Source organism: Salvelinus fontinalis, chromosome 38, assembly GCF_029448725.1.
Source record: "Salvelinus fontinalis isolate EN_2023a chromosome 38, ASM2944872v1, whole genome shotgun sequence".
In the NCBI taxonomy this organism is placed as follows: Eukaryota; Metazoa; Chordata; class Actinopteri; order Salmoniformes; family Salmonidae; genus Salvelinus; species Salvelinus fontinalis.
The window spans coordinates 25,222,991-25,248,628 of NC_074702.1; the positions used below are offsets into that span (position 1 = coordinate 25,222,991).

The 25,638-nt window shown below is 42.2% G+C and overlaps 2 protein-coding genes across 3 annotated transcripts; one reads left to right on the top strand and one right to left on the bottom strand.

Annotated features, from left to right (window-relative positions):
• Positions 1-321: 321 nt before the first annotated feature.
• Positions 322-20,477, bottom strand: LOC129837251 (pre-mRNA-splicing factor ATP-dependent RNA helicase DHX16-like). 2 transcript variants are annotated; one of them, XM_055903264.1, is made up of 21 exons: positions 20,202-20,477; positions 19,274-19,476; positions 18,940-19,172; positions 18,422-18,596; positions 18,252-18,308; positions 17,846-18,100; positions 17,426-17,662; positions 16,960-17,151; positions 16,602-16,712; positions 16,372-16,487; positions 15,978-16,188; positions 15,495-15,593; positions 12,848-13,000; positions 8,913-9,053; positions 8,527-8,689; positions 8,182-8,300; positions 5,766-5,833; positions 5,373-5,535; positions 4,854-5,015; positions 2,267-2,440; positions 322-1,070 (listed from the first exon to the last, which is right to left on the bottom strand). In XM_055903264.1, exons 2-21 carry the CDS (start codon positions 19,469-19,471, stop codon positions 942-944), a joined length of 3,156 nt encoding a protein of 1,051 aa, XP_055759239.1. In that variant the 5' UTR covers positions 19,472-19,476; positions 20,202-20,477; the 3' UTR covers positions 322-941. The 2 variants fall into 2 exon arrangements, with proteins under 2 accessions (XP_055759239.1, XP_055759238.1); XM_055903263.1 differs by having other exon boundaries at positions 18,422-18,599.
• An 81-nt stretch (positions 20,478-20,558) lies between these two features.
• Positions 20,559-25,301, top strand: LOC129837253 (lysosomal thioesterase PPT2-A-like). The gene is made up of 8 exons (XM_055903266.1): positions 20,559-21,136; positions 23,203-23,356; positions 23,446-23,541; positions 23,784-23,891; positions 24,039-24,122; positions 24,460-24,544; positions 24,707-24,761; positions 24,860-25,301. Exons 1-8 carry the CDS (start codon positions 20,981-20,983, stop codon positions 25,001-25,003), a joined length of 882 nt encoding a protein of 293 aa, XP_055759241.1. The 5' UTR covers positions 20,559-20,980; the 3' UTR covers positions 25,004-25,301.
• Positions 25,302-25,638: the final 337 nt, after the last annotated feature.

Genomic DNA, 25,638 nt, shown 5'->3' on the forward strand with positions numbered 1-25,638 from the left:
TACTGGTAGAAAAACATTATCCTGTGCCATTCAAACAGGCAAAGCAGCAACCTAAATATAGCCCCGATACTCTGAACTTCCTCATACAGGGAAATCAAAGACAGGAAGAAGTAGCTAATTCTATGTATGGGCTATCATAAGGTTAATGAATAATGGGGACAGGCATTGACAAATGTTCATGTTAGCAATTATGTAAACTGTCAGACACACCCATGTTAACAAAAACAAACACTTAGCTCCTAAGTTAGTCACAGGACAAAGCAAGTGCCTGTTAAAAGTTTATTCCCATAGAAAAAGAAAGAGACGACAGCAGAAACACACTGAAGTCAAACACACACAGCACTGTTTTATTTCAGTATGGTAGGTGTAATTGGGACATGAAAAGACATTTACAACCCCAACAACACCCAGACATTGGGAAACAAAAGTTAACTATTTAAGGAAAGTAAATAGGCAAACTCTCTGGTAGTTATTGGCCATTACGTACAAAGCAGTAGCCCTGTCATTTGGAGTAGTCATTTGTTTTGATCTGTCTTGCTGCTATTTCTGCATCATGGAGTAGGGTGAAGTTACCCCCCTATACACTGATATTGGGTCAGTTTTGCATTTCAGCCCTAATGGTTAGGGCATGGGGAGGGGAAGCGGATCCTAGATCTGTACTTAGGGGAATCTTCACCCCGGACCCTGCATCATACCAGACACAGGAAACTCTGTGACAGTCCAAGTGCATAACATTTCCTTATCATCAAGCTCGTCTAGCTCCGATAGGTGGTTTATGATAAATAAGCCCATAACCATAACCAAGTTTTTATCCAGTTTCTTTTTTTTTTTTTTGGCTCAAGGGCCCCAAAGTTTTTTTTATATCACAGTTCCTTATGGCAGCCCTGCTTGGCTGTCTATCTCTGAGGGGAGAAAGTCTCTGTCTTTTCTAGCTCCTGTCCTTAGCCCAGTTCTTCCTTAGCCTTGCCCTGTTTGCGAGGCATCTTCTTACTGCTGCTGTCCTCCAGCTCCTTGTTCTTGTAGTAGTGGGGAGCCACCTCCAGCAGCCAGCTGCTGTCTATCTCAATCACCTTGAGGCAGAGAAAGAGGTTCAAATAAAAAGGGGGAAAATATATTTACATGAATTCAAAGTAATGTATGAATAACAGCACCTTCCTTCCCCTTAAAATCGTATTCATTCTGTCCCATGCAGCTTAAATCTCAACATACATTATGTACAGTGCATTTGGAAAGTATTCAGAACCCTTGACTTTTTCCACATTAGGTTACGTTGCAGCCTTATTCTAAAATTGCTCAAATAAATACATTTTCCCCCTAAATATACACCCAATACCCCATAATGATAAAGCAAAACCAAGTTTAGAAATGTTTGCTAATATACAGTACCAGTCAAAGATTTGGACACACCTACTCATTCCAGGGTTTTTCTTTACTTTGACTATTTTCTACATTGAAGAATAATAGTGAAGACATCAAAACTATGAAATAACACACATGGAATTAAGTAGTAACCAAAAAAAGTTTAAAACAAATTAAATATATTTAAGATTTGAGATTCTTCAAATAGCCACCCTTTCTTTGCCTTGATGACAGCTTTGCACTCTTGGCATTCTTTCAACCAGCTTCACGAGGTAGTCACCTGGAATGCATTTCAATTAACAGGTGTGGCTGTTAATCTACTCTTGGCTTGGTTTTTACTCTGACATGCACTGTGAACTGTAGGACCTTATATAGACAGGTGTGTGCCTTTTCAAATCATGTCCAATCAATTGAATTTACCACAGGTGGACTCCAATCAAGTTGTAGAAACATCTCAAGGATGATCAATGGAAACAGGATGCACCAGAGCTCAATTTCGAGTCTCATAGCAAAGGGTCTGAATACTTATGTAAATAAGAAATTTCTGTTGTTTATTTTTAATATATTTGCAAAAATATATTCGTTATGTTTTCATTATGTCATTATGGGTTATTCTGTGTAGATTTCTGAGAATTTGTATTTATTTAATCCATTTTAGAATAAGGCTGTAACGTAACAAAATGTGGAAAAAGTCAAGGGGTCTGAATACTTTCCGAAGGTACTGTATATAATACTGTATACAAAGACAATGCTACCTGGAGTCACTTGATATTACAACAAGACAGCAACAACTCTCCCCTAAAGTTTTACTTTGCTCTTCACGGTGGTGGATTGCTTCCAGATCTGCCTCACACGGAAAAACATACACACAAACATGACCACAAGTTTACTAGTACTGATGCCAGACCTGTCTCATGAACTCCTTGGTGGTGAAGACCAGCTCGTGGTAGATGAGCCAACGGGGCTGCTCCTCAAACAGGGAGCTGTTGGGGTGGACGTAGACTGTCTGCTGGTGCTTCACTGTCTTGTAGCCCCCCTTGCTAAGCCGTGCCGTGTGGTAGAAATACCCCGCCGTCACTGCCTGAGAGAAGGAGAGAACATTTTTATTTAACCTTTATTTTACATGGTTGTCCATTTGTGGTCAAAATACATATTTTTAAATGAAGTATCAGTGAGAGAGAGAGAGACAAAGAGAGGATGTATGAGTGATTCTATGTGTGCACGCTGTGAGAGAGTATAAGTGATCATGTTACTGAGATGGTGAAAATTGACTGCAAAAATCCCAAACAGATATAATATTTGACAAAAACAGAGTCCTTTCAAACCTTGATTTCATACGATCACATATGCTTCTCTATTTATGCGTGGGAATACTTGGGAAGAGGTGTCCTAAATTAAAATCACTTTGAGCTGATTGTGGATTTTTTTAAACTTGGGGGGCCAAATAAAAACACCAACGGACTGCCTTTTGGGGAGTTCTTGTGTATCAGTTTCACTGGAGAATGGACTGTGATGATGATGATGAAGTTGGGAATTGGGAAAGCACGGAGCGTCCATTCAGATGCCTATTAAGTGAACTCAACCTGCCTCTCCAACGGAGTGGCCGGCTTAACACCCGGCATGATTTCAGAACTGTTTTAAGAACTGTGCTCCTGTACCCCAAACAGCACACTTTTAGTTGTAGCCCCAGATAAAAACACCTGATTCAACATGGAGGGCTTGACATTTAGATGACAAGTTGAATCAGGTGTGCTGTTTGGGGGTACCCGAGGACTGGGGTTGGGAAACACTGGTCTACACTCCAGGAGGGTGTTTAAAAAAAATACATGGTTAACTAGAGGAAACGGTTTTATTGTGTGTTCATGGTTAAGTTGTTTTAAGGTATGTTCATGGTTAAGCGGTTTTAAGGTATGTTCATGGTTAAGCTGTTTTAAGGTATGTTCATGGTTAAGCAGGTTTAAGGTATGTTCATGGTTAAGCAGGTTTAAGGTATGTTCATGGTTAAGCTGTTTTAATGTATGTTCATGGTTAAGCGGTTTTAAGGTATGTTCATGGTTAAGGGGTTTTAAGGTATGTTCATGGTTAAGCGGTTTTAAGGTATGTTCATGGTTAAGGGGTTTTAAGGTATGTTCATGGTTAAGCGGTTTTAAGGTATGTTCATGGTTAAGCGGTTTTAAGGTATGTTCATGGTTAAGCTGTTTTAATGTATGTTCATGGTTAAGCGGTTTTAAGGTATGTTCATGGTTAAGCGGTTTTAAGGTATGTTCATGGTTAAGCGGTTTTAAGGTATGTTCATGGTTAAGCGGTTTTAAGGTATGTTCATGGTCAAGCTGTTTTAAGGTCTGTTCATGGTCAAGCTGTTTTAAGGTCTGTTCATGGTTAAGCGGTTTTAAGGTATGTTCATGGTTAAGCGGTTTTAAGAAATGTTCATGGTTAAGCTGTTTTAAGGTCTGTTCATGGTTAAGCGGTTTTAAGGTATGTTCATGGTTAAGCGGTTTTAAGAAATGTTCATGGTTAAGCGGTTTTAAGGTATGTTCATGGTTAAGCGGTTTTAAGGTATGTTCATGGTTAAGCGGTTTTAAGAAATGTTCATGGTTAAGCTGTTTTAAGGTCTGTTCATGGTTAAGCGGTTTTAAGGTATGTTCATGGTTAAGCGGTTTTAAGAAATGTTCATGGTTAAGCGGTTTTAAGGTCTGTTCATGGTTAAGCGGGTTTAAGAAATGTTCATGGTCAAGTTGTTTTAATGTATGTTCATGGTCAAGTTGTTTTAAGGTATGTTCGTGGTTAAGCGGTTTTAAGGTATGTTCGTGGTTAAGCGGTTTTAAGGTATGTTCGTGGTTAAGCTGTTTTAAGGTATGTTCATGGTTAAGCGGTTTTAAGGTATGTTCATGGTTAAGCGGTTTTAAGGTATGTTCATGGTTAAGCGGTTTTAAGGTATGTTCGTGGTTAAGCTGTTTTAAGGTATGTTCATGGTTAAGCGGTTTTAAGGTATGTTCATGGTTAAGCGGTTTTAAGGTATGTTCATGGTTAAGCGGTTTTAAGGTATGTTCATGGTTAAGCGGTTTTAAGGTATGTTCATGGTTAAGCGGTTTCAAGGTATGTTCATGGTTAAGCGGTTTTAAGGTATGTTCATGGTTAAGCGGTTTTAAGGTATGTTCATGGTTAAGCGGTTTTAAGGTATGTTCATAGTTAAGCGGTTTTAAGGTATGTTCATGGTTAAGCGGTTTTAAGGTATGTTCATGGTTAAGCGGTTTTAAGGTATGTTCATAGTTAAGCGGTTTTAAGGTATGTTCATGGTTAAGCAGGTTTAAGGTATGTTCATAGTTAAGCGGTTTTAAGGTATGTTCATAGTTAAGCGGTTTTAAGGTATGTTCATGGTTAAGCGGTTTTAAGGTATGTTCATGGTTAAGCGGTTTTAAGGTATGTTCATGGTTAAGCGGTTTTAAGGTATGTTCATGATCATGAGGTTAGGGTGCGTTCACAGTCACACCGACCTTGCGGATGGGCACAATGTCTCCGCCTGAGCTGCACACCTCCACCTCGATCCTGTCCATCAGGCCCTCTAGCTGCTCCCTGACATCCCGCGCCCGCTTCATGGAGCGGAACTGGATGAAGTTCTCATAGCACCACTGGGTGGAGTAGCCACTCTCCAGCCACTGAGGGACAAATGAAGCAGTCAATATCACAGACTGAAAAAACATAGAACAGCATTTCCCAAACTTTTTGTACAAATAATTATAATTATGTTCCGGCACCCACACCATCCGCTCCGACAAAAACCAGCCCGCTGCTGAACATGGTTGCCTTCCCCTGCATTAGGGCATTACCATGGCTAAATGGTTTGCAACAGAAAAACGAAGATCCTCCATGTTTGTCTCTTTTTTATTTTTTACAGTTGGTGCCAAATGAATATGACCCAGAACTGCTACCCTGATACCTTATATGAGACAAGTGGAAACAAAGTGGGGTAGTATCACATCTTTATCTTAACTATCAAAGCCAATCCTCCTGACCTGTGTGTAAACGTTAAGCAGCACCATATGGTCTCCTCCGGGCACCACAAAGTTCTGCCTGGCATTGTCGGCATGAACCACCTTGTCTTTGGGCCGGTAGAAGATGGAGTTGTTCACAGACAGCATGGCCGCGATGGTCAACACCTCCTCAGAACACTTATACCTGGAGATACAGAGGAAGATGGGAAAGTTTAGTGAAATACATTAAGGTGTTTCATATCCTGTTGAATAATTGGCAATAAAGCACTTTTGTAATAAGAATAAAATAAATTATTGAGTGGGGGGGGTGAGAGAAAAAAAGAGAGAAAGGGGAATGATGAGCAAGGTAACAGAATAACAATAATAAAACTACATTCATTCCATGCCAGTGCCAGGATTGCCATAGAGACTCACTGTTCTGAGGCCAGGATCATCTTGCTCAGCATAGGGTCCACCGGCAGCTCAGCCATCCTGCGGCCCAACTGGAACACAACACACATGACCTTTCACATCAAATACACATGACCTTTCACATCAAATACACATGACCTTTCACATCAAATACACATGACCTTTCACATCAAATACACATGACCTTTCACATCAAATACACATGACCTTTCACATCAAATAGTCACCTTTCTAAGGTATTAGAAGCCAATATGTTCATTCACCTGTCTAATGGTGATGGGATCGATTTGCCCTATTATATATCCTCCCTTCATTCCCAGAGGTCATTTGCACTTTTTAGGTTTGATTTATTCTCACCAAAGAATAAAAGGGAAAGACAAAACAGTACAGATAAAAAACAAGCAACCACACCCCAAAAAATATAAGAACAAAAAAAGTTTTTTCAATCAGTTAAACAAAGCATACTAATTATAACTGTACATGACATACTCAGTATAGAAGAAAAAACATGTTTGAGTGTGTGTGTGTGTGTGTGTGTGAGAGAGAGTTAGGCTACATGGAGGTAGTTTGGGTCATCGGGCTGACCCCTAAACTATGCTTGAAGTTATTGAGGGATGATGATGTTTTGGCAATGTGAAGATAGGAATTCCAGAGTACGAACCCTCTGTATCTGCTAGAGAACTGACTATGTGAGGTGCGGCAGTGGGAAGGGTAAAGGTGTCTTGTGTATGCATGGATTTGGGAATTAACCATTGAAGGGTTTAGGTGGATTGTCTGGGAGGCATGTGTATTTGTAGATGAAGGTGCATCATTTGAGTATATTAATGTTGTAGATAGACAATATATTGAGTTTCTTAAATGGAGGGAGAGCTGGAGCCAAGTAGTTAGAGGTGGCTAGTCTTGTACGTTTATTTTGTGTGATGAGTAATTTGTGTAGGTAGAAAGCATATGTACTGGCCCAGACAATATTGCAGTAAATAATATATGGGTAAATTAAGCTGAGGTATAGTGTCAGGAAGCAAGCCTGACGACCCAAACCACTAATCTTTCTGATGATACCAAAGGACTTCAACACTTTGCTGCACACAAAGTGAATATGATCTTTCCAGGACAACTTTTCATCAACTAGAACACCTAGGAATGTTGTAGATGAAACCTGGTTCATTTCATTCCCACCAATTGAGATTCTGGCTCTTATAAAAATATATCTGATTCTTACCAGTAAATACAACGAAGTCGGATTTTTTATTACATTTAAAAGAAAATTTGTTTATATGGAAATTCAGAAAACTGAGTTGGCTTCGTTGATTAGTGAATCGAAATTCTCGTGTGATAAAATCAAATTGGTATCCTCAGCAAAAAGAATGGGAAGTACGGTAGAAGACACAGCAGCAAGGTCATTGATATAGATGAGTAATAACCAAGGTCCAAGGATCGAACCCTGTGGAATGCCACAGGATATCTTGACCCTGGCAGATTTGGTTTGTGGGCATTTAAACATGAGATGGAGGAGTCCACCGTGCCCGAGATCCAGAGAACTAACCTGGGCAATGTAGTGCTACTGCTCAAGAGCTTGGGTACAGAACAGTTCTCTATCAAAAACATAATTATATAGCCACGTATAATAATTTAAACTGTAATAATGCAATTTAGCAAGTAATATTTCATGATCAACCCTGTCAAACACTTTGGATAAATCTAGAAAGATGCCAAGAGCGTATTCATTGTTGTTCGGGCCTGTAAAGAGTTTATCCACAAATTGTAAGAGCCAAATCTGTAGATTAGTTTTACCAAAAAACATATTGGTGGTCATATAGAATAGTGTTGGTTTAAATGTTTCAACATTCCTTTATACAACAGTTTCTCTAGGATTTTAGAAAAACACAGTAGTACAGATACTGTGCAATAATTTGTAAAAGATCTTGCAACCCCAGATATATAGAGGGGGATAACTTTGGCAATTTTCAAATCTTTAGGAACAACACCAGTTTTCATTGATTTAGTAAAGATGTACGTTAGAGGCTCAATAATGGAGGAAGACAATGATTTCACCAAAAAGGCACCTCATCATGACTTGCTGCTGATATCTTTAAGTTACCAATCACCTCCATTACATCAGGTGGATCAAACTAAAGCAGAGAAGGAAAATGTCCCTTAATGTAACCCAAGGGATTTCCCAAGGGATTTCCATAAATGTTTTTGATTTCGTTGACAGAGAGGAACCAACATTTGCAAAAAAGTTATTCGATTCACGAGATAACATCAGGATCACTACAGGTCTTATCTCCAACAATAAATTGAGATGGGATAGCCGTAGAAGCCTTTTTCTTATTCAACTGATTTAACAAGGGAGGAGGGAACGGTGCCAATGCGATTGAATGGTGCCGTGGTTTTAAATGGACAGTCAGGCGTTAGTTACCTTGGTGAGCTCTCCGAGGTGGTTGAGCGCACCCAGTGCGTACAGCTGCTCCAGAGCTAGCACCAGTGTCTCGTGAGGGGGCGGGTCCATGAAGTCAAAGTGGATGAGGTCATTAATTCCTGTCGGGAAAAAAATATACGCCACTCCAATGTAAAGCAAATCGACACGTGGGTTTGAGACGCTCATAATGAGGCCCTTTGCTCCACTAAGTCAAGTAAGTCAAACTCATAATAGTCAACTACAGACTATACTTCAGTGGATTACTTCAAGAGGACTTCTGTGCTTTTTAAAACGTGTTCTCTTATTTAGCACTGCGACATGACATATAAAGAGTTTTCTCCGTACCCAAGCTCTTGAGCAGTAGCACCACGTTGCCCAGGTTAGTTCGCTGGATCTCGGGCACGGTGGACTCCTCCATCTCGTGTTTAAACGCCCACGCAGTGTAGAGACGGAAACACTTCCCAGCGGCCACTCTGCCTGCACGACCTGCTCGCTGATTGGCTGAGGCCTGTGGTGGATCAAAACACAGATGGAATCAGCAAACGGTCAGAATGTTGTCCAGAGAACTAAATCTACAAAAATGACAGTCAAAGAAACAGGTGTTTGAAATACTGGCAAGAGGCCTCTCCCACAACCACGGTACAACAACCCCAATAAGAGCCACATGAATGACACTTTCTCTGACAATGACAACAAAATGGCTCGTTTGAAAACCAAAGCTAGCGTGTTACCCGTGAGCAAGGCGTGACAATCAGAGACTCCATCCCAGTGCGGGCGTTATAGCTCTTCTGCTTGCAGAAGCCTGGATCTATGACGTATATGATCCCATCGATGGTTAGAGAGGTCTCCGCAATGTTAGTGGCCACCACCACCTAAGGACACGCAGAGAGAGGACACTTTGTACATCAGATAATGTGTTGGTACACAACACCACAAGAGAATGAGAAACATGAAGGCAGGAATCTGAAGAATGATGTCTTAGGTGGTCAAATCAAATGTTATTTGTCACATGCGACGAATACAAATCAAATGTATTTATATAGCCCTTCTTACATCAGCTGATATCTCAAAGTGTTCTACAGAAACCATCCTAAAACCCCAAACAGCAAGCAATGCAGGTGTAGAAGCACGGTGGCTAGGAAAAACTCCCTAGAAAGGTCAAAACCTAGGAAGAAACCTAGAGAGGAACCAGGCTATGAGGGGTGGCCAGTCCTCTTCTGGCTGTGCCGGGTGGAGAACGTGGCCAAGAACATGGCCAACAGGTGTACACCTTACCGTGAAATGCTTACTTACAAGCCCTTAAAAAAAATAAAATAAGCATTGTTGGTTAAGTATTCAGTAAAAAATGGATCGGTAGAAAATAAAACAAACAAATAATTAAACCGCATCATTAAAATAACAAGCAAGGCTATATACAGGGGGTGCCGGTGCAGAGTCCATGTGCGGGGGCACCGGTTAGTCGAGGTAATATGTACATGTAGGTAGAGTTAAAGTCACTATGCATAGATTAGAAACAGAATAGCAGCAGCATAAAAGAGGGGTCTGGGTAGCCCTTTGATTAGCTGTTCAGGAGTCTTATGGCTTGGGGGTAGAAGCTGTTAAGAAGCCTTTTGGACCTAGACTTGTCACTCCGGTACCGCTTGCCGTGTGGTAGCTGAGAGAACAGTCTATGACTAGGGTGGCTGTAGTCTTTGACAATTTTCAGGGCCTTCCTCTGACACTACCTGGTATAGAGGTCCTGGATGGCAGGAAGCTTGGTCCCAGTGATGTAAGCACTACCCTCTGTGGTGCTTTGCGGTCGAAGGCCGAGCAGTTGCCATACCAGGCAGTGATCCAACCAGTCAGGATGCTCTTGATGGTGCAGCTGTAGAACCTTTTGAGGATCTGAGGACCCATGCCAAATCTTTTCAGTCTTCTGAGGGGGAATAGGCTTTGTATTGCCCTCTTCACAACTGTCTTAGTGTGCTTGGACCATGATAGTTTGTTGGTGATGTGGACACCAAGGAACTTGAAGCTCTCAACCTGCTCCACTACAGCCCCGTCAATGAGAATGGGAGGGTGCTCGGTCCTCCTTTTCCTGTAGTCCACAATCATCTCCTTTGTCTTGATCACGTTGAGGGAGAGGTTGTTGTCCTTGCACCACACGGCCAGGTCTCTGACCTCCTCCCTATAGGCTGTCTCACCATTGTCGCTGATCAGGCCTACCACTGTTGTGTCATCGGTAAACTTGATGGTGGTGTTGGAGTCTTACCTGGCCATGCAGTCATGAGTGAAACAGGGAGTACAGGGGGGACTGAGCACGCACCCGAGGGGCCCCCGTGTTGAGGATCAGCGTGCCGGATGTGTTGTTCCCTACCCTTACCACCTGGCGGTGGCACGTCAGGAAGTCTAGGATCCAGTTGTAGAGGGAGGTGTTTAGTCCCAGGGTCCTTAGCTTATTGATGAGCTTTGAGGGCACTATGGTGTTGATCGCTGAGCTGTAGTCAATGAATAGCATTTTTACATAGGTGTTCCTTTTGTCCAGGTGGGAAAGGGCAGTGTGGAGTGCAATAGAGACTGCATCATCTGTAGATCTGTTGGGGTGGTATGCAAATTGGAGTGGGTCTAGGGTTTCTGGGATAATGGTGTTGATGTGAGCCATGACCAGCCTTTCAAAGCACTTCATGGCTACAGACGTGAGTGCTACGGGTCGGTAGTCATTTAGGCAGGTTACCCTAGTGTTCTTGGGCACAGGGACTATGGTGGTCTGCTTAAAACACGTTGGTATTACAGACTCAGTCAGGGACAGGTTGAAAATGTCAGTGAAGACACTTTCCAGTTCGTCAGCGCATGCTCGGAGTACACGTCCTGGTAATCCGTCTGGCCCTACGGCCTTGTGAATGTTGACCTGTTTAAAGGTATTACTCACATCGGCTGCGGAGAGCGTGATCACACAGTCGTCCGGAACAGCTCTTGCTCTCATGCATGTTTCAGTGTTACTCGCCCTGAAGCGAGCATAGAAGTAATTTAGCTCGTCTGGTAGGTTCGTGTCACTGGGCAGCTCTTGGCTGTGCTTCCCTTTGTGGTCTGTAATAGTTTGCAAGCCCTGCCACATCCGACGTGCGTCGGAGCCGGTGTATTACAATCTTAGTCCTGTATTGACACTTTGCCTGTTTGATGGTTCGTCAGAGGGCATAGCTGGATTTCTTTTAAGCTTCCGGGTTAGAGTCCCGTTCCTTGAAAGCGGCAGCTGTACCCGTTTGCTCAGTGCGGATGGGGCCTGTAATCCAGGGATTCTGGTTGGGGTATGTATGCACGGTCACTGTGGGGACGACATCGTCGATGCACTTATTGATGAAGCCAATGACTGATGTGGTATACCCCTCAATGCCATCGGAAGAATCCCAGAACATATTCCAGTCTGTGCTAGCAAAACAGTCCTGTAGCTTAGCATCTTCTTCATCTGACCACTTTCTTATTGACCGAGTCACTGGTGCTTCCTGCTTTAGTTTTTGCTTGTAAGCAGGAATCAGGAGGATAGAATTATGGTCAGATTTGCCAAATGGAGGGTGAGGGAGAGCTTTGTACGAGTCTCTGTGTGTGGAGTAAAGGTGGTCTAGAGTATTTTTCCCGTCTGGTTGCACATTTAACATGCTGATAGAAATGAGGTAAAACTGATTTGAGTTTCCCTGCATTCAAGTCCCCGGCCACTAGGAGCGCCACCTCTGGATGTGCGTTTTCCTATTTGCTTATGGCTGTATACAGCTCATTGAGTACGGTCTTAGTGCCAGCATTGGTCTGCGGTGGTAAATAGACAGCTATGAAAACTCTTGGTAAATAGTGTGGTCTACAGCTTATCATGAGATACTCTACCTCAGGCGAGCAAAACCTCGAGACTTCCTTAGATTTCATGCACCAGCTGTTGTTTACAAATATACATAGGCCGCCGCCTCTTGTCTTACCAGAGGCCGCTGTTCTATTCTGCCGAAAAATCTTAATACCCGCCAGCTGTATGTTAATCATGTTCGTCGTTCAGCCATGGCTCGGTGAAACATAAGATATTACAGTTTTTAATGTCTCGTTGGTTGGATATAAGTGCTCGTAGTTCGTCTATTTTATTTATCGATTGATTGTTGTCTAAAAGGACCGATGGTAAAGGCAACGGACCGTCGTCCGAGATATCTCCATCTTTTCGCTCCTGTGAATGACGGGGATGAGGGCCTCGTCGTGTGTCTGGAGTAAATCCTTCCTGTCCGACTCGTTGAAGAAGAAGAATTCCTCCAGTACGGGGTGAGTAATCGCTGCCCTGATATCGAGAAGCTCTTTTCGGTCAAAAGACACGGTGGCAGAAACATTATGTACAAAATAAGTAAAAAATAATGTGAAAAAAACATACACAATAGCACAATCGGTTACAGGATCGTAAAGCGGCGGCCAACTCCTTCGGCGCCATTAGCGTAAAATGCGCCAGATGACATAGTAAAATAGAATCTACTACATTGACATAATTGCAGCATGAAATCTACAATAACCTAGGTTGAGTTGGATTTCCATTTGGGTAAAGAATATAATGCATACATATATTTTTTTACATTATTTGATCACAGAAGATAAAACATATTTCCAAAGTGGTCCTTGAGCTCCCCCTAGTGGCCCAAGTGTAAATGGACAGAAGAGGTCCTCTCACCTTGCGTGAGCCAGGGGGTGTGGGGCTGAAGATCTTGGCCTGCATGTCGGAAGGTAGGTTGGCGTAGATGGGAAGCACCAGGAGCTCCGATATCTTAGAACCCAGACGCCTGCATCTCTCCTGCAGCAGCTCACAGCAAGTCTCAATCTCCTCCTGTGGAAATAGAGAGAGACGGGAGAGCGGTAAGGACAGACACCTTGGCAGAAAGTAAGTTGACTGAGAACACATTCTCATCTACAGGAACGACCTGGAGAATAGTTACAGGGGAGGAGAGATGAATGAGCCAATTGGAAGCTGGGGATGATTAGGTGGTATGAGGGCTAGATTTAGCCAGGACACCGGGGTTAACACCCCCTACTCTTACGATAAGTGCCAGGGGATCTTTTAGAGACCACAGAGAGTCAGGACAACCGTTTAACGTCCCATCCGAAAGACGGCACCCTACACATTAAAGAGCCACATACAGAATGAATAGACTTAAGATGGTTGCTGATGTAGTGTGATTTACCAGATGTAGTGTGATTTACCAGATGCAGTGTGATTTACCAGATGCAGTGTGATTTACCAGATGTAGTGTGATTTACCAGATGCAGTGTGATTTACCAGATGCAGTGTGATTTACCAGATGCAGTGTGATTTACCAGATGCAGTGTGATTTACCAGATGCAGTGTGATTTACCAGATGCAGTGTGATTTACCAGATGCAGTGTGATTTACCAGATGCAGTGTGATTTACCAGATGCAGTGTGATTTACCAGATGCAGTGTGATTTACGAGATGCAGTGTGATTTACCAGATGCAGTGTGATTTACCAGATGCAGTGTGATTTACCAGATGCAGTGTGATTTAGCAGATGTAGTGTGATTTAGCAGATGTAGTGTGATTTAGCAGATGATTTACCAGATGTAGTGTGATTTACGAGATGCAGTGTGATTTACCAGATGCAGTGTGATTTACCAGATGCAGTGTGATTTACCAGATGCAGTGTGATTTACCAGATGCAGTGTGATTTACCAGATGCAGTGTGATTTACCAGATGCAGTGTGATTTACGAGATGCAGTGTGATTTACGAGATGCAGTGTGATTTACCAGATGCAGTGTGATTTACCAGATGCAGTGTGATTTACCAGATGCAGTGTGATTTACCAGATGTAGTGTGATTTAGCAGATGTAGTGTGATTTAGCAGATGATTTACCAGATGTAGTGTGATTTACGAGATGCAGTGTGATTTACCAGATGCAGTGTGATTTAGCAGATGCAGTGTGATTTACCAGATGCAGTGTGATTTACCAGATGCAGTGTGATTTACCAGATGCAGTGTGATTTACCAGATGCAGTGTGATTTAGCAGATGCAGTGTGATTTAGCAGATGCAGTGTGATTTAGCAGATGCAGTGTGATTTAGCAGATGCAGTGTGATTTAGCAGATGCAGTGTGATTTAGCAGATGCAGTGTGATTTAGCAGATGCAGTGTGATTTAGCAGATGCAGTGTGATTTAGCAGATGCAGTGTGATTTACGAGATGCAGTGTGATTTACCAGATGCAGTGTGATTTAGCAGATGTAGTGTGATTTAGCAGATGATTTACCAGATGTAGTGTGATTTACGAGATGCAGTGTGATTTACGAGATGCAGTGTGATTTACCAGATGCAGTGTGATTTACCAGATGCAGTGTGATTTACCAGATGCAGTGTGATTTACCAGATGCAGTGTGATTTACCAGATGATTTACGAGATGCAGTGTGATTTACCAGATGCAGTGTGATTTACCAGATGCAGTGTGATTTACCAGATGCAGTGTGATTTACCAGATGCAGTGTGATTTAGCAGATGATCTACGAGATGCAGTGTGATTTACCAGATGCAGTGTGATTTACCAGATGCAGTGTGATTTACCAGATGCAGTGTGATTTACCAGATGCAGTGTGATTTACCAGATGTAGTGTGATTTACCAGATGCAGTGTGATTTACCAGATGCAGTGTGATTTACCAGATGCAGTGTGATTTACCAGATGCAGTGTGATTTACCAGATGCAGTGTGATTTACCAGATGCAGTGTGATTTACGAGATGCAGTGTGATTTACGAGATGCAGTGTGATTTACGAGATGCAGTGTGATTTACCAGATGCAGTGTGATTTACCAGATGCAGTGTGATTTAGCAGATGCAGTGTGATTTAGCAGATGTAGTGTGATTTAGCAGATGATTTACCAGATGTAGTGTGATTTACGAGATGCAGTGTGATTTACCAGATGCAGTGTGATTTACCAGATGCAGTGTGATTTACCAGATGCAGTGTGATTTAGCAGATGTAGTGTGATTTAGCAGATGATTTACCAGATGTAGTGTGATTTACCAGATGTAGTGTGATTTACCAGATGTAGTGTGATTTACCAGATGTAGTGTGATTTACCAGATGTAGTGTGATTTACCAGATGTAGTGTGATTTACCAGATGCAGTGTGATTTACGAGATGCAGTGTGATTTGTAATAGGCCTAGCTAATGTGTAGTGACTGATGTAGGATCTGATGTTGAGTGAGAGCAGATGTAATGTGACGTAGTAGCCGAGGTAGATGATGTAGTAGCTGATGTAATGTGAATGTCAGCGTTGAGGTGAGGGGTCAAGGTGCGAGTGTGCCAGACCTGTCCAGTGAGGAAGACCAGACAGTCTCCAGGGGGCTGTGTGACGTGGATCTGTAGCACCGACACAACACAGGCCTCCAGGTAGTCTGCCTCAGGAGCCTGAGAGACAGAAATAGTAAACAATACCAGAGAGCAAAACGTACAATAGAACAGATAATTGGCCTCCATCTTTGACTTACATTAGTATCATCCATCACTTCTCGAGTGAAATGATTCACATTCTAAAAGGTATTTACAGTCATTCAAAGTTATGCATATGGCTGCATTCCGTTTCTTCCGCCTTCTCTCAAAGAGTGCACTTGCTCACTTCCTGTCGCAGATTTAAAAGGCTCTATATTGGTTTAAACATTGCCCGGAGGGAGTTTCCATGTTAAATCCATCGTGGGAAATGTGCAAGTGCACACTTCGGGAGAACGGTGGAGAAAGGGGATGCAATCTTTTGTCCTGAGGCCATTTCACTATACAGATGGTCAGCAGAGGTACCTTAGTGTAGAAGATGTCCACAGGGAACCTCCTGCCGGGGATTCTGAATACCGGAGCGTCGTCAAAGAAGCAGGAGAAGCGCTCTGTGTCCAAGGTGGCGCTGGCCACCAGCACCTTCAGGTCCGGACGGAACCGGGCAATGTCCTTGATCAGACCAAACAGGATGTCTGTGTGCAGCGTCCGCTCGTGGGCCTCATCAATGAGGACCACACTGAGAGAGAGGAAGGGATCATTGATCATGTATTGTTATCCTGTCATACTGACTATAAACAATATGGCAGGGAATTATTTCATTTCTTATTTTTGTAAAACACAATATACCACTTTTAAACATAAACCTCCACATATGGAAAACATATCTAAAGATAAGGACAGATGGGGCATATAGTGGTACCTGTAGCTGGCCAGATCAGGCTCTGTCAGGAACTCTCTGAGCAACATTCCATCAGTCATGTATTTGAGTACTGTCCTCTCCGACGTACAGTCCTCAAAACGGATACTGTAGCCTACCTGAGGAAGAAAGGGGTGGTTGGACAAATAAGGTTAGTTTATGTTTTCTACCATATACAGTAAGAATAATTTATGCTTCATCAGAGTGAAAGAGAGCGGTTGTGCCATTTTCACCTCGTTGCCCAGCTTGACGCCCACTTCTTGTGCCACCCTGGCTGCTACGGACATAGCGGCCACTCTACGGGGCTGGGTACACCCAATCTTCATGCCTCCATCATTGTATCCCTAGGAGATGTAAACCCAGACAACAGGTCAACAAAGATAACATACATAGAAAAGCATAATGCCACAAATGGATCAGGTTGGAAGACTACGAAAAAATTGGGGGAACAAAATACTGAAGATTCAAGACGACTTTGTCAAATATACACAAAATGTCCAATGGAAATGTGTCCTCTGCTTTTCTCTAACCTCTTTGATGTGTGTCCATAATAATGTTTATGGACGTGGCCCTTGAATAACGTGTACCCACCGACTCCATGAGGAACTGGGGGATCTGGGTGGTCTTGCCGGAGCCCGTCTCTCCCTCGATGATCAGGATCTGGTGCTGCTGGATGGCCAGGAGCAGGTCCTCTCTGTAGGGGAACACGGGCAAGCTGCGTCTCACTTCCTGAATGGACTGCTTCTGGACCTCCGCCTGGGACAAGGCTGCCTGCTCCTGCTCCTGGAGACACACAGCATACAGAGATGAAGACAATATTGCAATTGCACTGTATTGTTCATTGTGACATGGAAATGTGTCCTTGGCACAGTTAGAAATGCTCCAGAAGCTCAGGTGTGTATTTGTTGATTGCTATTGAATATGTATGGAATGTTAAATATTTTCTGAATTTGAATTATTACAATATTTTGTTCGACTAACATCCATAATTATAGCTCTATTCCTTGCAATCTATCAGAGATAAACGCTTCAATTATAAAAGTTAGTGTCAACCAACCTTTTCATCCTGGGTTCCCTTCATGATGACGGCACTGCTGACAAAGTTGATCATCTCTTCCTCCTCCAGGATCAGCTGGTACTTCTCTCTTTCTGCCTTCAACCCTTTCTCCCTCTCCTTCTTGGCCCCGAAGCTGAGCGAGGCGGTCTTCAACCTCTCCTCCTCCCAGCGACCCTGCTCTCCTCCACCCTCCATGGGCATCTCCAACTCCAGCTCCATGTCCCTCTGGGGAATATCCTAGAGAGATGGAGAAAGAGAGAGAGGGTCGGAGATAGAGGGAGGGACAGAGAAAGAGGGAAATAGAGTGAGCGAGATATATATAATCAAGCCCTGGATCTTAGTGTTTCACATATCTCCATTTCAACAAGAGTACTAGCTATCCATGGCAGGACCATTACCAGCCAACTATCTCCTCCTTACTTTACTCCTCTTCTCCTCCGGCATGTAGTATCTGTTCTTCCTCTCCTCTTTCTCCTTGTCGCCGGCTTTCTTGTAGTCCTTGGCCAGGTCTCGTAGGTTGCGCTTGTACTCCAGCTCCTTCCGCTCCCTCTCCGTCAGCGCGTCCGTGGAGAACAGGTACTCCTCGTCGGCTATCTCTGCCTCCAGGTCCTCCAGCTTCTCAGCCTCTCTCTTAGACAGGTAGTTCCTGCGAGACTCCTTCCGCAACTCTGGAAGCTATAGAAAAGATGAGAAGATAGGTGGTGACCATAGTCATATAATGAGTCTGAGGGGCTCTCCCTGTTCTAGTAATTCTATTTCTACTGTTTTTTTATACCTAGACGATAGTCTGTTATACGATAAGTTACTGGGAATTTGATGTGCTCACGATTTTCTTGTGATCCTCCTCTGCCATCTTTAGTCTTTTCTGAGCCTCCTCGTAGCCCTGGTAAAAAGGTAATGGAAAAACATTTAGCCAAAAATCAAAACACACCTACAAGTACACTAGTAAGTCAAATGTACTGGGTTGGGTCCCATCATTTTGATAGTCAATCCCACCTTCTTGTCCGTTCTCTCCATGATGTTCCTCGTCTTGTCTTTGTCCTTTAGTTTCATTCGTTCGGCAAAGGCATCCCTCTCTTCCAGATCCAGTACGCGTTCTCTCTCTTCCTTCTCCCACTCCTCCTCCTCATCATCCTTCTTACTGGACTTCTGGTCGTCATGGCCCAGCTTACTACTGAGAAAGGGCCTTTTAGAAACTCAAATCACACAATCCAAGTGGCGGCTTGTTCAAGCAGGCAATGAAGCCACAGAGGAATAGCAGCTGAAAAAATGGAGACTACACAGCATGAAAACAATCAAAATATTCTCGGGTAACTGGCTTCATTGTTGTAATGTATTTATGGTTGCAAGTCAGTTAATGAGACCATAGACTCCTGAAGCTGCATCCTGTCTCCCTGAAGTCCATACAAGTCAAATACAGCTGTCAGCATTTAGCTAAAAAGCAACAAAAGAGAGGAAAGCAGGTAGAACCTGTCACAAGCAAGCAACATGAAACTCTATTCCAGGTTGATTACCTTTTAGGGGTCTCCTCTTCACTAGATGATTGACTCTCCTCCCGTTTCCTGAGGTGCTTCCTCTTATCGCCTCTGTCTTTACTTTTCTTCTTCTCCTTCTCCCTCTCTCTCACTGCCTCTCCGTCACTCTCGCTGTCCGACAGTAGGGTGTAAGTTCGATTCTTCCTCTCAATCTCCATGACGTGTCGCTCTATCGCTCTGGCTGGCTTTTCAACCACTTGCTTACGAGGAATCTGAAACACATAGATGAAAGTCATTTCTAGATGCTCATAATAACCACAGTAAAAATAAGAAACAAGCACGCAGTTAAAACAAACAAAGCAAATCATTTTACCTTTTCATACAGTTCCTGTGCAAAGGCGATCACTCTCTGATTAATGTCGATGGTGCCCGTCGACTTGAGGTGGGCCACAAAGTCTTGAGAGCTCGAGGATTTACGCGCGGAGCCAATCATGAACTGGGCGACATATCTGTCACTAAGGCCAAGGATGTCGTGCAGACTGTCGCTCACCCATTGTTCTAGGTTTGCCATTTTGCCTAATTGGGAGACAAAATCAGTTAGCTACAGTAGATGTAGACAGAGAGTTGTACAGTACTAGGTATCACAGGAGGCTGCTGAGGGGGAAACAGCTCATAATAATTGCTTATCCCGCTCCAGTCATTACCACGAGCCAGTTCTCCTCAATTAAAGTGCCACCAACCTACTGTGCTTGGTATATAAAATGCCATTCTGTAGCAATGGTGATGATGTAGCAGGGAATGGCTGGCACAGCAAGATTCATATGCTACACAAGGGTATATTGAAGCAATAAGGCAGGGTGTGGTATATGACTATGGGCTGTTCTTAGGCACGAAGCAACGTGAAGTGGCTGGATACAGCCCTTACCCATGGTATATTGGCCATATACCGCAAGGGGCCTTAAAGGTATTATAAACTGGTTAACAATGTAATTAGATCAGTAAAAATATTTTTGACAATATACCACGGGTATGACAAAACATGTATTTTAACTACTCTAATTACGTTGGTAACTAGTTTATAGCAATAAGGCACCACCGGGGCGCGCTGCGTCGTGCAGGCGAACAGCCTCATGTGGAGTTGCCTTACTGCTTAATTATAAAACGGAATAGATACGCTGCATGATCTTAAGTAGGAACTATCGAAATGAAAGCCATCTAGCTTTTCTTTCCCTCCTTGATTTGCTCTTTGACGATCTGAAAACTATTCATTACATTGATAGGTAGCTAGCTCGCCACCTTACCTTGTTTTGAAAACTTCACGCAATGAACATGGTGGTGATCTATGAAAACAGCACAACATACAGTAGCTAGCAAGCTTAACAAAAAAACGAGCTCAGTTTAGGTTAATTTGCTTCACGCCTGGCTAATAAGTGGACGTTTAACTAACAAGCGAAGTCAATACTAACAACAGTCATGTTGGTTTCAATTACACTTGTTAAGCAAAACTTATCCACAATTTCTTGCTAGCTACCCACTCCATCCATGGTGCGACAACCGGAAGTGGAAATACGTATTTCAATAAGTCTCTGATCGGATTCTGCCCCCTGGTGGAGGTGTACAGAACAACTCAATCAGAACAAGTGTGCACTGCGCATTTTGTTTGTCCAAATGATGGCACATCCGCTACTTACATCGGTCGTTGTTAATACCATAAGTTTATGAGGCATTTTGCATTACACTCAATGGTTAAAGACTTTTTGTGAGTGGAATTCATCCACAGACTGAAAAGCGTTAAACTCCCTTAAAGTGCGTGTAGTGACCATTGAATCATAGTGAATTAAATTGATGGCACCAAGCACTCAAAGTCGACCGAGGATAGCCATTGAATTAAGATGATAAAGGAGGAAGAGGAGTGTCTTCTTCCGCAAACACCATAACAGATGTGTAATAATGAAAGTAGGTAAACATAGTAAACTGGAACTTAAATGTCCATTTTCATTTATGCTAGGGTGATGCAACCAATTGTTCTATCCTGCACGCTGAAGGAATTAAACTTGATTTATCGGTGGTTTAATTGAAAATGAGAACGTCGTTGGACATCAATGTCAATGGACTTCTGCTGCTCTTATGTGGAGTTAACCTGGCCGGAACACTTGGGTACAAACCTGTCATCATTGTTCACGGCCTCTTTGACGGTCCTAAACAATTTCTTATGATGAGTCGTTTGATACAAGAGGTACGTTTGTAGAGGCCAAGCCTCTACAACACACATTTAACCATAAGTATATACTTATTAAACAGAAAAGAAAACAATTATTATGTAAATTGAGACTGATTAGATCATTGAGGTGTACAGTACCAGTCAAAAGTTTGAACACACCTACTCATTCAAGAGTTTTTCTTTATTTTTTACTATTTTCTACATTGTAGAATAATAGGGGAGACAACTATGAAATAACACATTTGGAATCATGTAATAACCAAAAAAGTGTTAAATAAATCAAAATATATTTTATATTTAAGATTCTTCAAAACTGGGTGGTTTGAGCAGTGAATGCTGATTGGCTGAAAGCTGTGGTATATCAGACCGTATACTACGGGTATGAAAAACATGTATTTTTTTTTTCCTAATTATGTTGGCAACCAGTTTATAATAACAATAAGGCACCTCGGATGTTTGTGGTATATTGCCAATACACCACGGCTAAGGGCTGCTCTAAGGGCTGTATCCAGGCACTTCGCATTATGTCATGCATAAGAACAGCCCTTAGCCGTGGTATATTGGCCATATACTGCACCACACCCCGCCACCCAGCCTTATTGCTTAAATATACCACGGGTATGATGCAAAATTACTTGTTTGCTGTTCTAATTACGTTGATAACCAGTTTATAATATCAATAAGGAACCTCAGGGGTTTGTGGTATATTGCCAATAACCATGGGTAAGGGCTGTATCCAGCCACTCCATGTTGCTGTACCCAGGAACTCCACATTGCGTTGTTCATGAGAACAGCCCTTAGCCATGGTATATTGGCCATATACCACACCCTCTCGGGCCTCAGTATAATGATATGATGGGCCAATATTACAGGCTGAAAACATTGTGTTTGCTCTTGGTATTGGGGAAATTATGACTGGATGACTAGAACATCTGCTTTTTTTCTCTCTGGAGAATGTTTAACAGGAAAATGGCCACAGGTTTTTAGAGAAATAGAATGTTATGTATGATATACATTTGTATCACAGGTGCACTAAAACAGGATCTGATCAAATTCTCACTTCATGTGAAACTGTTTCCATGGATACTTATGTGGGGGGGTAAAAGAAAGTGAGAGCACTTTATACAGTGTGTGAGTGATAAAATATGTTTTTGGGGCCACCAAAATGTTTTACACCTAGTAACTCATAAATAATATGTAGAAATATTAAAACGTGTATCCTTAAATAAAAGCACTAAGAAGGCAAAAAAGCATCCACCTCAGTTTCACGTGAAGTGGGAATTTGATCAGATCCTGTTTTAGTGCACCTGTGATACAAATGTCTGTCATACATAACAACGCAATGTGGAGTGCCTGGATACAGCCCTTACCCGTGGTTTATTGCCAACATACCACAAACCCCTGAGGTGTCTTATTGCTATTATAAACTGGTTACCAATGTAATTGGCACAGTAAACAAGTAATTTTGCATCATACCTGTGTTATATTTAAGCAATAATGCCCGGGAGGCGGGGTGTGGTATATGGCCAATATACCACGGCTAAGGGGTGTTCTTATGCACGACGTGGAGTGCCTGGATACAGCCCTTAGCTGTGGTGTATTGGAAATATACCACAAACATCCGTAGTGCCTTATTGTTATTATAAACTGGTTACCAACATAATTAGAGCAGTAAAAATACATGTTTTTTCACACCTGTGGTATACGGTCTGATATTCCACAGCGTTCAGCCAATCAGCATTCAGGGCTCGAACCACCCAGTTTATAATGCATGTTATAATATGATAGGATTGTTTTTTTAACAGTTTCACTAATTCATTCTAATTAACTTAATCCTTATGACACACCCCTCACTATTGTCATTGGTTGCCTACATAACCTGGTTCAAGTAATCATGACATTACCCTGAAGAAGGCACAGTGATGCAGAAATGTTGGTATATACCCAATAAATTACTGGGAGTTTATATATGGAGTGTGCGTCTCTCTTTATTTTTTATATAATATGATAGGATAACATGTTTCAAGTACATTGATTTTTTCTTGTAACTTGCAATATCAGCTGATGTATTCTTTTGATAGGCCCATCCAGGTACCAACGTGTCAGTGATAGATCTGTATGATAACATGGCCAGCCTGAAGCCACTGTGGGTGCAGGTGCAGGGCTTCAAAAAGTTGCTCTATCCAATCATGCAGGAGGCAGAGAATGGCATCCATCTTATCTGCTTCTCACAAGGTCTCTATCTCAGTTATTTAGCATTTTTGGAACAAGATGTAGAGATATAGCGCTTTCCGCTTAATGCTGTCTTCCCCTGCTTCTCTTAGGAGGTCTGATATGTCGAGGACTTCTTTCTACACTTCCTGACCATAATGTCCAGTCCTTCATCTCCCTCTCATCACCACAGGCTGGCCAGTATGGAGGTCAGTGATGGTCACTTTCTTATCCTAAGTCATGTTTTCTTTTATCAGGCAAGGCCTAGGTATAGCTCTTTAACACAATGAAATTTTGCTTTTTGTCATACAATAAAGCAAAACAAATTATATTAATGTCTCACATTTCAAATAAAAAGTGAAACTTTGCAAGCCGTGTGTAAATTTGAAACAGATATGTTCCACACACCACACACATTTTTACTAGCCTTTTCGTTGTGCTTCTCCCACAGACACAGACATTCTGAAAATGTTTTTTCCTCACTATCTAAAGGCCCGTGTTTTTCACGTGTGTTACTCTTCAGTAGGACAGAAATGGTCCATCTGCAACTTCTGGAATGGTAAGAGAGAATTGAGTAGTTAAAGGGGAACTTCGGTGTCGAACAAATAGAGAACCAGAACATTCGTTTGTAGATGTGTATCTGAGTACAGTAAAGAGGCTCACAACTGTTCCTTTGTGCTTGCACCAAAATGTTTTGTTCTACCAGACCCACACCAAAGAGAACGCTTCCTGAAGAGCAGCAATTATCTGGCCCTGCTGAATGGAGAAAGACCACACAGGGAAATGACAGGTACTGAAATTCATTCCTACTGCAGACATCTCAGTATCCAAAATTGAAAATCTAGATTAGATTAGTAGCATTAACTGATAAGGGCCAGACAAAATGTCCAGCAAAGTTCCTTACTTCTCCTTTCACACTGTCTTGTCTGCATAATGGACAAACATTTTGTAGCAACATATTATGTTTGGCTTAAATTTATTTCTCAATATATATTTGATAAAACTGCAGATTCAGTCTGGCCCTACTGACACTGTTGTCCTAAGTAGTTGTAAATTCTATAAAATGTGGAGCGACATAGTTACCCTCACTCTCAGAACAAATAAATGTATCTCTCTCTAATCATCAGAGTGGAGGAAGAATTTCCTGCGTATCAACAAGCTGGTGTTGATTGGAGGACCAGATGACGGTGTGATTACACCATGGGAGTCCAGGTATCCATGGTCACCATCACCACCATTATTTTATACTAAATAATTGCCCTGTTGTATATCCTGCATTCTTACACACACATTGGTTGCATCTCTGAGACGTGGGCTCGACACTAGTGACACTATATACCTATTGGACTAACGATGTCTGTTCTCTCCAATCAGTCACTTTGGATTTTATGACATTAACGAAACCATTGTTGAGATGAAGAACCAGGAAGTAAGTTACTTTAATGGTACCATCTACCATCATTGATAATGTCCATGTCCTAATGTGATGGATAACTATGTGCTTCTCTGTCTCTCTCATTTGAATAGTGGTACGGTAGGGATTCGTTTGGGCTGAAGACACTGCATGCTCGTGGAGACCTGGCTGTGTATGTGCTCTCAGGAGTGAAGCACGGCTATTGGCATTGGAATGAGACGGTGTTCAGAGACTGCATAGAGGAGTGGCTGACATGAACATGCTCACGTTCACACATACACACTAAATATAATGTTCACAGAAATGGTTCTGCAAATTGTCTTTGATTGACATGCCATAGTTGTATGTAGTGCCTATTCTATATTTTTATACATTATTGTTTATCTGTGATTATGAAACCGCGAAATCAAGTGTTTTTTGTGCAGTAATAGGAAATACACCGAATGTAACTAAATTTCACATGGTGTGTTCTTGCCCAATGCTTTCACTCTTCTCCTGGTGAATTAGACTTGTTTCTCTCTTTGAATAAATCTGTGTGATAGTGTATAATCTTTATATTTGACTGAATCTTCAAAATGATTACAGAACATTGGACTACCATGTTGGCACACAATCGCCCAAGCATGCACATTTCCAAGTTACATAAGGATGGGGGGGCTATATTCTGGGAATGATTGCCATCAGAATCAAATGTAATCTATAATGTTGCATAAACTTGAATTTCATTCCATTGTCGCTATTAGTTGAGGGAGGAGCTCTGACACTGTACATTACCAATGAAAAGTGTGCCTATGAAAATAATCAAATGGACTATTGACAGACGGCCATTCACTTCTCAAAACGGGTGTAATCATTAGGTCAAACAGAGATTTTCTATTGGACAAATTCAGGT